The sequence below is a fragment of the Galendromus occidentalis genome, unplaced genomic scaffold, assembly GCF_000255335.2.
Source record: "Galendromus occidentalis unplaced genomic scaffold, Mocc_1.1 scf7180000076522, whole genome shotgun sequence".
In the NCBI taxonomy this organism is placed as follows: Eukaryota; Metazoa; Arthropoda; class Arachnida; order Mesostigmata; family Phytoseiidae; genus Galendromus; species Galendromus occidentalis.
In genome coordinates, this window is record NW_003804511.1 from 113,451 (window position 1) to 126,074 (window position 12,624).

The 12,624-nt window shown below is 52.7% G+C and overlaps 1 protein-coding gene across 1 annotated transcript; it reads left to right on the forward strand.

The window, feature by feature from the left end:
• On the forward strand, positions 1-607 carry LOC100906831 (cuticle protein 7). The gene is made up of 2 exons (XM_018642091.1): positions 1-52; positions 332-607. Exons 1-2 carry the CDS (start codon positions 38-40, stop codon positions 554-556), a joined length of 240 nt encoding a protein of 79 aa, XP_018497607.1. The 5' UTR covers positions 1-37; the 3' UTR covers positions 557-607.
• The last annotated feature ends 12,017 nt before the right edge of the window (positions 608-12,624 follow it).

Consider the following 12,624-nt stretch of genomic DNA (forward strand, 5'->3'; position numbering starts at 1 on the left):
GAAGGAGTCGAAGAATTTCCTTCTGTTACGTTAGACCATGTTCGCCAAACTGGTGAGTGGACAAAAGACGAATCGGAATCGTCGGACTCGCTGGTTAATAATTGTGCTCTTCGGTATCTTGGCCGGGAAGCCTGTACCTGATCGATGTGATTCCGCTAATTAGGACGGCGAGCCGGTCCCAACTACCTTGTTCCGGTGCCATCGAGCGTGTTTACGCGTTGGAAAGCTATTTCTCGGCCGGTTCAAACTTCAAACTCGGATTTGAGTGCTACAAGCGGAAGTGCGGACGATCTTTGGAAGAAGATTGATCTCTCTCTTTTCCTCGTTTCAGTCCATTGTTCTGTTGGCCGTCGTGAGTGCGGCCCTCGGTGGGGTGTTGAAGGATTTCACCGGTGGCACGTACGATTTGACCACTGGACAGTATTCGTCAGCCATTACCGGCCGCGTCTACAATACTGCTCCGTACGGATACGCATCCCCCTACGTTCCAGCCTACGGGTACGCAGCTCCCTATGCCCTCGCGAGCCCGTATGTCTACGGAGGACTCTACCGCTGAACATTGCCGAGATGAGAGTCGGAAAGTCTCCAATAAATGTTGTGAACAAAAGGATGAAGAATTTTTTTTCGTGGGTCCCGTCGACTGTTCGCATCCCCCCGAAACGAGAATCTCCTACGATTCTTATGAACGATGTCGGCAAGTTTCTCGCTCGGATTTTTTTCCTTTCCGCGGCCGCTCGCAGGTATCCTATAAGGACCTGACACGCTGCTCCTGGACGCTTGATTTCGGTCGTCCGTAGCCTCGATGGCCATGGGGAGGAGGATTTCATCCAGACTGACAGCAAAATACAGTACCAGATTCGGGGGTCGGCGCGGGAAAGGTGGAAGAGAATTCCACAGCCTATAGAGTCGAGGAGAATTCAAGGGGAGTCTAGACTCGGAAACAACCCCATGAATATTTTCTATTCGACGGAAGTCGTTCTAACACAGGGTATCATCGGATTCGACAATGAAAAACTGATCGCGACACGTGGGAGCCGCTCCAATCGAAATTTACCGGAGTGTTCGCCAAACGACGTCACTCAAGAACACATTCCTGAGCCATTCGCTTTCTTCGGTCTAGAACTCTCTAATTTGGCTCTGGTCGTCTGGGTATTCCCGGGTATGGCCCATCGAAAGTAAAATGGGCGTGAGTGTCCGTTGCTGACGCGCCGTACGCTGTGCATCCATGCCCTAAGAGCGTTTAGTAATTTCTGAGGCAGCGCGCACAATTTTTTCTGGGGAGAAATAATTCTCAACAATGTTGGCAAGCGGTCATTCGCTCGTCTCTTCTACGAATGGCGCCTCCCCTATGACGTAGGTGCAACGTTTTCTGCGTCCTGCCAATCGCTAAGATCTATTGGTCCTCGGTGAACTTTATTAGAGTATCATTTTATTCTCGCTTTTGCATCTGTCGTGGGAACATTGTGCGACAGTTCTGTAAATTATTTCAACCGTGTTTGGCAAAATGTTCGGAATGCGTCCCTCTGTATTATTTCTACCAATCTCTTGCGGTGTGGTCTTCGGGATGCAGGCTCCGGCCGGCTTCCACAGAGAAGAGAAAAAAGTCAGCCGCTCACCCAGCTGGTAATTTCTCTGGGCCACACCGGCGCAAATGGAAACTTTCCTCAATGTAGGTGGCTATCGTCTCACAGGAGTCCGAACAATCCGGAGGAACGACCAAACACTTCGATTGAAGATTGGTTAGCTCAATCCCGCAATAGAAATATGAGACGGAAAAAGAATCCAAGAGAAAAGAAGGAATTTAAAGCGGGCAGGAAGGCGATCGGCCTAACGGGCGAGCAGCCAGGCAGAATCTCCGAGACAGGCGGACGAGCGGTTGGATTCTTCAGGACGTTCCTGCGGGAGCGCAGGAAGGAAAAGAAGGAAGAAAGGAGACGGCCCGGCGGGCGAGCTCGTTCGCATCTCTCTTTCAACAACAGCGCCGATCGAATCAAATGCCAATTCTATCGGCTTTTTATTCTTGCACCGCCACAGTGGCAAGCCATCATCTGCGCATCCTTCCCGTTTTTCCTCCGAACGTCCGCTCGTCGGTCGTCCTTTAGTTCTCCCGCTAGCTCGGTTATCCCCGAGAACTCAGCCGCCGAGAACGCCTGCGTCTGGGGAAACGGCACGGGATCCAGAGGAAGAAAAATATATATCATCCCCGCTGTCCCGCTCTACCTCACCGACTCCATCCACGACATTGCGTTGTCATTGAACAGCCGTTTGGGCCTTTTCGAATTCTCTACCATCTCCCGGAATGCCGGAAACCTCCAGTGACCTCCGAGCGGTCCGTCGTGTTCCCCTGTAATTATGGACCGCACACAGGAGCAGACCTGGAACATCGTTGCAGCCTCGTGATTGCAGAGATGTGGCGAGCTTGCAACGGAATTGCAAAAGCACACTTCCATGATGCGTCCTCCTCATCAATATTCTGCCAAGGATAAGGTCCTGTCCTAACAAAACATTTATCGTCTGCCGGGATGCCATGGCGATATTGTAATTTCGATGCGCAGCTGCGCTTATCGACAGCCATAGCCGACATAGCTGACATGGGCTCATGGCGGAAGTTGCTGTGTGAAATGACGAATTTTTCGACCCGGGGACGTTTCGGCATCCTCACGAAATTATTCTCTAGCTTCGGGAAGAGAGTATCGAGAGTATACCGCACTCGAACTTCTGCCGAAAAGTTAGTGGGAGTTTGGTAAACGATAGGCGACTCGGACAGTTCCTCGATATGAGAGGCGAGAGAGAGGACCGACTCATTGAATGGACTCGTAGGATCCCCAGCGATCGGTCCCGAAGTGAATCATTTCGGATTGTCTTCCTGGTGCAGAGGCGTCCTCCGACGCTCTCCTTTGAAGGCGTGAAACCAGGATTTTGAGAGCACGTTCAGGGGAAGCTCGAACATTCGGCTATTCAGTCGGATCCTGGAGGATTCGCCAGGAATAAGCCGAATCTCAGCCCTCAGCCTCAACCCCTGCTTTGGGGCTCATTCCTCTTTCTTTTCATTCTCCCCTTGTCCCTTCCGACCACCGGTGTTCTTCGGTCAACACCCCCGCTTATTCCTTCGTCGGCTTCTCGAGCTTCGTACCCCCTGTAGCTCTTACTCCGTCCGTCACTCAATCACTCACGCGGTCCGACGGTCACTGGGTATTTGCTTGCGTGTGCCGCCCGCTTGTCCGACTACGGTGGGGTAAGTTTTATTTTCGTCATCCTTCGTGCCGTAGACGGATGGACAGACGGACGGACGGACGGACGGAGAGACCGACGGAGAGACAGAGAGACGGGTAGAGGGACCGATCGAGCAAGCGACAGACCGACGGGCAAAGAGACAGAGCGCCCAACCGAACAAGCGACCGACCGAGACAGACCATCTCTGCTGATTCTTTCTGCCCGGGACCGACCGACGCCACGCTTTCCGGACCACTGCACGTCCGAGCTCTTCTTTGTCTCATGTTTCAAACTCTTCGAGTTGGGATATATCATCATCATTCTGGGCGCCGTCTTCGTCATCGTCGCCGTTACCGCCTTCATCGACGTCCTCATCATCATCAGCCGCAACGCCGAAGGGTCAGCGAATGGACGGTAGTCGGCGAAGCTGTGTCTGATGTCTGTTTGTTTAGCCTGTGGCGTCGTTCTCGTTGACATGCTCAGCGCCGCGCCGTCCCCGTCTGCGAAGGAATCCCGTGTTGGGGAAACTTAACGAATAATGATGATTACGCGGATGAATCAATTTTCGTTGTCCCTGATCTGACCGATTCCTGCTCAGGCGAGCTCCGTTTGATGCTCTGGTTTAGCAATCGGTCGTCGGATGCCTCAGTCTTGGCTTTTGTCTCGTAGACTCTGTGGCAGTCTCCGCCACACTGTTCCGTAAAGTGGACTCCGAGGCATTAGCTTGAGGTCCCCTTCGGAGCCTGGTCCGGGTTTCTACGGGAATGCGGATAGCGCCTCGTACCCCCGAGGGGCCCGCTCGCACTCATCTTGAAGCATCCGCTTGTGATATAGATGATGATTTCGGGGTTCCTATGTTTCTCTCATCGAATTCGAGTTTTCCGTTTGAATTATTCTCCGTGGCGATGACGATTCCCATTCGATCCTCGTCGATCGTGTCGCGCGACATTCGACTTCTGAGTTGTCTTCTGACGAAGGGACCTACCAAATAATATGTCACAGTCCCCAGAGATCAAGCAAGAATATTCCTCAGCCTTACAGGTTCGTGTCGTAGACCTCCGTCCTGACGTCATTCTCATAATCAATTCATTCGCTTCGTCCTTCCACCGGCTTTCGGTCCAGCGCAAGTGATCGTAGATTGCCGGGGACGGAATAACCCAACTCAGCCGTAGACGCGAACCAACGTAATTGAAAACGTTATTAGGACGCAGTCCGGGAGCCGGTGTTTGTGCCGACTTGGCATTATAAGCGATCAATGGAGCTGTATGTACGTATACTGCACAAAAACAGCGCGGAAAAACGTCCGCGTCGCTCTGCCTGTCACCGAGATGCTTCGCGCTGTTGAAAACGAGGGTTTCTCTTGGTTTCGCTCCTGTTTTTTGTTTGATGATTTTTCCTGCGACCGCTGACATCGTTCTCATCCCGTGTAGATGGTGTTTCGCCCACCGATTCCACTCATCCCCGAGGTATTCGTCCCGCTTGTCCGGGAGGGAGCCACCTCAAGACCATAACGGAGATTGCCACTGCTCACTGGCATTAATGTCTGATGTTGTATGATTTATAACTTAGGCTCCGCTCCATATATTACAACTGCCTGTACCCGACGTCACAGAGCGATTAACGGTCGCCGTCTCGTAGATAAGAGATATCCGTTAGCTGCGGATATTGCCGCTCCGCATTTGTGAGCATCGAGATGTTTCACTCAGGCATCAGCAATTTCCGACGGATCACGGACTCACGAAGACTTCTTTCGACGATCCCGTGAGACGCACTGATCTTTGAAAGTTGTAAAATCGCGTAACCCGAGCGGACTATCACCGAGATGCGTGAGGACGACCCCTCCAGGACGGAGTCGAGGAAGGGGAGGAACGAGCCGAGCCAGGGGGGGAATCTTCGAACGACAAAGAGGTCGTCGACTGAGCGACGCTATTCCTCCTTGTTAGTCTGATGGAGCTCGAGCATCGCTGGAATAAACTGACGAAGATGACGATGCTATCTCGGGGAGAACTGCCGACGACGAAGCACTTCATTGCTCGGGGCTTTCACACTCGACGCAACAGAATAAAGAGTGGAGACGGTTGGGTGGGGTTTTCTGAGGCTACCTGCTCAGGAAGGTGCGTCGATGTATGGATGAGTGACGAAGGAACTGACAAAGGCCACTCTATGGTCGGTTCGTGCGTGAATGGCAGCCAGGCGGCTGGCAAGAGTGCGAACAACGATCTTGTGGAGAGCCCTCGAACGCATCTTGACGCCTCGTAAATCTCAATAATTTGATCACACGAACCGTACCGGGGAAGGAACGCGACTCATCCAGAGACCTCTGTATTCTCCCCTGCCCCGGCACTTGAGAAAGGATACGACAGTACGGAATTGGTGCGTAGTGCGAACGGAGTTAGGTCCCCCGAGGAGTGAAGCGCATTTCGAATTTTCGGGAAGGATCTCTCGCCGGAAAATTGTGAGGATACTTCGAGAGAGAATCTGCGGATCAGGCTGTGGATTATCTCCGCCGGGGTACTCGACTCGGTGCCGCGCCACCCCCTCCTCAGTCGACCGGGGGCGGTGTCCATTTCAATTCACTCAGTAACTGCAGAGCCTGTTCACCATCCGATTGACGGGATCGGACCCGAGTCTGACGGAAGCATCAGCCTGACGTCGAGTGTTTGCTCTCGGTCATTGTTCCCCAGAAGTAGCAACAGGAGCAACGACAACAGCATCACCGAGCATCTAGGGCAGGGAAAACATGCGTCGTGGGGCCACGCTGTGAAACGTCCCGTCATCCTCAGAAGGATAGCCCGCGGGACCTTCCTAGGAATAGTTCTGGGGGAAGAATTCGCGACATCGATCCGGGAGGAAGGATCAGAAGGAAGTGAAACCACGACGCGACAGCCCCTCGCGCGGCCGAAATGATTCTTGCGGGGGAAATATTTGATTCCTGATCAGTCTGAACAAGCGTAGACCTCCCCACCGACTCGGCGAGCGAGTTCCAGATCCTGGAGCCGCCAACGTCGGGAGTCGTCGAGAAAACGTCCCTCCCCAACTAGACCTCGCACACGTCGGAATCTCTCTCGAGGTGAATCTGGCAAAGCTGGGGGCGCACGATTTCTCAGAGGAGCAGTGAGGTGAATGAGGTATCGTCGACCGGTCGGTTGGTTCGCTGTTGTTATGTTTGCTGTTCACTTCGGCGTAAACGGCGACCGCTCGCTCGCTTGCTCGAGCGGCCAGTCGGTCGGTCGGTCCCGCTGGTCTCTAGGGTCATCAACAATGAGAAAAAACAGCAGTCAGATCGACAGTCACTAGTAGTACAAGTTTCGGTTCATCTTGCACTATTTGTGCTTTCCGATTCAGTGAGCGCGGGCAGTGGCACCGCTCGGCGTTGGCAAGCCACAGCTCAAGTTTGAGACGTGAGCGTATTTCTACAGCGAAACATAACATCGATACTCACTCACGCGCTCTCGTTTCCAGCCGTCCGTTCCCAGCGTAGTGTTCGCCCGTGCCTCGATCGAATTCCTATCAAGCCGCGAGGGACGTTTCTCCTCGACGGAAAATTCTAACGTCAACTCTCGTAGTCAGAAAGTCCCCGTCAATGGCTGATGAGTTCGAATCGTTCATCGAATACGATACCTACTGGTCTAGCGATCGCTCCCGCCGCTGTGACAGCAGATGCTCTGGCGAGACCATGGCAAAAGGGATAATTTTTCGCCGGAGTTTGAAGAATGCGTGCGATGCGAGTGAGTCACTTGTTTTCAGCACGAGTAGGCTCCATCCGGCGCTAGACGAAGCGAGCCGTAATCTCGTTCCTACGCGGGACCGACACTCCAAATATTCTCGACAAGCGCCTCCTCTGGATCATCCTAGCCGAGCGTTGCGGGGAACGTTTTGAAGCGCATTCAAATATCGCGGACGGACTCATCCAGTGGGCAGACCACCGGATTTCTCTCTTAGCATTCTTGCACCGATAATACATCTCTCGTGGATAATGTACATGGGAAAGCCTCGAATCAGTTCAGCTCCGCGACAGGAAAATTCTCTAATGCTACCAATGGCAAGCGCGGCGCGTCGAAATTCGGACCTGAAGGTTGGGGAGTTTGAGGCTCACAGACGGGGTATGCTCAGCGAGTTCGTGTGGCTTGCGGGCAAGAATCGCCGAAAATGACTTGAATCGATCGTTCCGGAGCTCGGAATGAGCGGCTATCTTCGACTGTGCGACCGGCCGAGCGTCCATCGGTCCGAGGGAGCAAACAAGCAATCGATACCAGGAGCTTCATTACGCTGAATGATGGCGGACCGCGGTTTTCGACTCCAAGGAGAGACCCTTCACGAAATTCGGCTCCACTCTATCGCGGATCGTGATCGGTATGTATCGATGATAGGATACGATGTCTCTCCAATGAATTAATTCGTAAAAATGGGGCGGCGAAAAATTTTCCTCCGCACCTCGGGACATTCTCCGGATCGGAGAGGCTCGTCGAATATCTCTTCGGAGGAAGTTGTTGAGGAAAAATGATCGACTCGAACCGATCTCCTCTCTGATGCCATTTCACATGAGGAATCCGATGAGGAAGTGATAAGTGATTACTGATTACCGTATCTCGGATGTGAAAGACTTCGATACTTCATATCCCGTCGTCTCCGATAGTCGCGGCGCAGCAGTAGCAATGCACAATTCGTAGGAGCAACTCTCGTTCAACAGCACTTGGGCAGCAGCAGAAAAGGGAAGCTCAAAGCATAAATGACATGAGATACCTCTGTGTCGAAAAGCTCGGTGTAGGTGTATCCACAGATCGGCAATCTCGAACGATCACGGCAAATGGCTCCCTCGGAGAGAGGATCGTCTTGTCAAGTCAAGCGATGGGATATTTGGAGGCTGATTAATTCGAATGCGTCCTCGACCACGGGTGTCCCGTGGAAATCAAGGCGGATTCGGCGTAACAATTATTTCAATGACCAGACTCTCTCGGTCAGACTAATTACAGCTACCAGGAGGCGTTGACACAGAGAGGCAGCGCTGCGGGGTAGCCTCGCGTGACGTGGATGTTCGACTGGCTTCCCTTGCACGGGTTGATAGAACGCTCCCGGGCTCTTGTGCGCAGGGCAGAGAAGCAGTTCGTGATCCTCGCGTTCTTTCCTCCCGATCCTGAGATGCTGGGGGAACACCCCAATTTGCTCCCGAGTCGTCGTGTCCTGTTCCGCCTTCCCTCAGTCGGCTTCTGAAAGGGCTGCCGACTTGAGCGAGGTTGGATCCCTCCGATGCATCCGCTGCTGCTGCTGCCGCCCCGCCGAACCCAAGACGCATGAAAGACAATCAAGATGGATTGTGACGCCATCGCCAATTATAAATGCAAGCCATCCATAACATTACATAGTTGGTTCTCTTTTGGCTCCCGGCTCGTTCATATACTCGACATGTCCGCCGTTGTATGCCGCCTTCCGTGTGGTCTCAAGATACAGCGATTAGATTAATGGCGAGGGGACGCATCGGTCGTCGGCTCAGCAACACCTCCTTCACCCTCGCAGACACTGTGGCGTCACGAGATCGCAACTCCTGGAATGAAGGATGATTCGCAGAGGAATAATTTGCCACCGCAAGACTCGGGATTCTGAGCTCGCGTCGACTTTCTCATTCAAGTCCTTCGATTGGAATCGAGACAAAATCGGTGGAATGTCATTCAGTCATAGTCGGCCGAGCTTCGACCGCCAAGTCATGGGGAGTAAGCTTCTGGATAAAATATATGCGCCCAGAATCGACAGTGCCGGAAATAATCGGATACTGACTGAGCATCCTTGACTTATGACATGACTGCTGTCTCGCGAAGACTCACCGCTCACGTTCGTCGGACACACAGACAGTGAGCTTCCAGAGCCAGATGTAGGGCGAACGATGCGGAAATTAGGAGCATCTCGGACGCAATGACGTCGGCGAAACAGGAGCTCAGTCTACGGGTGTTTCACTCGTCGTGCTCCCGTGACCTACTCCGAGGGAAGGGACGGGAGAGAAGACGGTCGGATGGATGAGAAACTAGACGGGCAACGATAAAGATGTGGCCTTCTCATCCAAATCAACTCCTGATCGATCGAATGATCCTCTGCCTCGCTTTCCCCTCTCGGATTCCTATCTTCATCGTCGTTCAAAATTGCTGCCTCCGATTACGGGAAGAAAATCCCGAGGCCTCCCTTCGCTCAGTACCCCCGCTGTCCATTGGTGTTCAGACCAGAATAGGAAAGGGGGCTCCGCGACATTGAGAATGAATTTCCCGCACCCGACAAAGGAATAAGAGCCATCAGCATTGATTTCACCGACTCAGTTTCCCATTGTGTAAATGATCTCGAATATTAGAGCGATGAATCCGCTTTCCCACGTGATCGTGCATTTTCTTTTTCTCGTCTCTGTCAAGAAGGAATGTTGAGTGTGACTCGGGGCGGATGGCGAAGTAGACCGCGCAATGACAGAGCCGGTGTGAGTGATAGGAATGTTCTTTTCCTCTCGAAGGTTGTCTTGTGGAGACGAGGCGTATTGGAAATTCAATTCTTCCGACGAGATCTTCCGCGGTGCGAAGAGATTCCACTCTGGAATCGAATCACTCAGCCCGCCCGGAATTCCATGCAGATTCCATTGACTCCTCTCCGTAGACCCCTGAAGTGGGGAATGGACCCAACTGGCGGGACATGGAAAATTCCCGGTTGAAAATGGAGCTCTGGTCGCTTTCATAGAATCGTCTCGCGATGCCGGAAGTTCCCCCCTCGACGCTCTGGAGTCTCTGGACGGGTTAAGCGGTACTGCGAAGCGAATCAGGGCACCTACCTGTTTCGACGACTTTGGCTCGAGACATCGATCGGGAGACATTTATTTTTGGAATAAAACAAAAGAATCCTCCTCCGTTCGATCCCCTGATGCTCCAGAGCAGTGGTTCCCAACCGGGGTTCCATGGAACCCTTGGGTTCCATCGACGATTCCGTGGAACCCCAAAGTCTACCCGTGGAACCCCAAAGTCTACACGTGGAACCCCTATGGAACCGCTGTTGAGCCCCTAGGGGTTCCACGAGAAAAAAAGGTTGGGAACCACTGCTCCAGAGCACTGAGAATGATTCGGCGGACGAGTGGATGGCCTTCAGTTCGTGTGGTGAATACAGAGACCTCATCGGACCGGCTCACTTTGGCACCGACAGAGCGCGGCATCGAGATGGGGTCATGGATCAGAAAGAGCTGCAATAGAAGCCATCCAAGTGGACAAAGGGGCGAAACCTTTGCTTGCTCCTCGCATTCCTCCCCGTAGACTTCCAAGCTCCAGACGTTTCAGATGTTCGGTGTGGTGTCATTCTTTCTCGTCCGTCATCGGCCATCTCCGCAGGTAGGGGAATAGGTTTACATGATTCTAAAGACGGGAGGATTCGATTGATTCACTCAATGATCGCTCAGAAGGTGAATATGTCAATCTTCATTTCGAATTCTCACCCTGAGGGAGCGATGAGAAATTCAGGGGTCCAGGACGAACGTATCAGAAGGGGACGATACACGAATCGGCTACGGTGTTCGCGACAGACAAACACTTCCGGAGTAGAAGGAAACCGAAGAAGCAGTCGTAATAGTTTCCCTCTTCCTCAGGAATTCTCTGCAGAAGGTAGGAGCTTTCGAGTTCCATCGTCTGTCGTCTAAGTGGAAATTCTTTTGACTGCCGTCTCCGAGCAGCTCCGGCCGAGCACTTAGGTCACTTCTCGATTTAAGTTCAAATCGAATTTGTCACTGAATGTAATTTTTTAAAGGCTTCTCAGTGAGAAACTCCAGATACGCCGTGCCGTCTCCCGAAACGGGTCATCTCAACCTTCGGAAACGACACGGGAGGAAAGCGTGAGGAACATTCGCCTATGTGTTGAGAGCCGAGCTTCCAGTACGTAAAAGATTTCGCGAAAATTTCGCCCCAGTGATTCAGTACGAATGCGATGTTTCCGAGCGAGAATATCCCCGCAAAACACAGTATGGATACATCCTCGGACGGGTAGCAGATTGATCGATGGGGTTTTCCCCCTAAAATAAAATATCGCCGCCCCGTCCGTCGTCCGAGAAGCACGTCTATTCAAGCTAGATTCGGTCGAGTCCCCACAAACCGTGAGTTGGAAATAGGTCACTGGAAGTCTGCACCCGAGTGTCCGAGCGGGCTGGTTAGCTTCTTTTTTGAACGAGAGTAGGGTGTAGAGGCAATTCAGGGAGATCTATCATTATGGAATCGGAGGCGCGCGACGACCTTCGACTTGTCGAGTTGCGCCGCATCCGCCCGCTCGCTGACGTGAGAACACGAACTTGGATGGATGAAGTTTCCCTCCTGACAGGCAGCGTTTCCCAATGGTCGCTTCTCCATCGACATCTCCCGGTCCGCGTCAAACTGCTTTGTTCCTGATAGAGTTCGGTGACCGATCCACATGTTCGGGAATTCTCATCTCGACCCAAAAACTTGTGGACTTAGACGATGAGAAGAATCCGAGGCTAGCTCCCGCCCACCGACTTCATCTCGGAGCTCCAGGCAATGCTCCCTCGAGCCGTTCCCGGTCGATTCACTTCTCAAATGAAGACACGGCCCCTCCACGGAATTCCGTGGACGGAAGCATCGGAGAAGAAGGAACCCTAGCCCACGATTGCAACAAAAACGACTGAGGGTCGCTTGATGCGCTTCAGAGCATTATTTGCTTGCCTGTTGAATGAGGTAGCCCGGTTGGTCCACTCGTTAAAATGTGCTGCATCAACGATTCCCACTCGGCAACGGCAGCGATTGTCTGCGAGGAAGTGTACAGTATGTACCCTGTGAGGAGCCAACCGGCAGTCTACTAGTCTAGCTTCTCAAAGTCGTCGACCTCGATATCCCGAACCTGTTCCTCGTCTCCCATTCAACTCTCCTATGGAAATAAGGCGCGTTCGCGGGATTCTGATGGTGAGAGTTCATGCTCCGCGGCCGTGGATTTTTCATTCGTGAATCCGGAGAATAATAGCGGGCCAGCATTCCGAGCCCTCAGACTCCCCCAAGATCTCATTCACCCCTCCCAATCTTCTCCCCGGATAAAATCCCGAACACTCCACTTATGGATATTGCGGACCGTGGATATCGTCGACATTTTTCCGTTTGATACTTTAGAAATCCCGTCGGGGCCGGAGACGAGCTATCCCTCCCAATCGAATACTCGGGCGATTCTTCATCCACCGACTCCGTGCACAGGATGTCGTCTCTGAATCCATGTAACCCAGATGCCGCTGTGATCGTTTTATGCGCAGGATCAGACAATAAGCTTGGACCCATCTCTTCTTTATCAGCCAATGACCAGTAGAGGCACCGACGGAGATGACGATGGGGTGACGACAGCACGCCGTAAATTGCGACAAAGCGGACGTGATCAAAGTTGGAATCAAGTTCTCTATTGCCGTGGTTG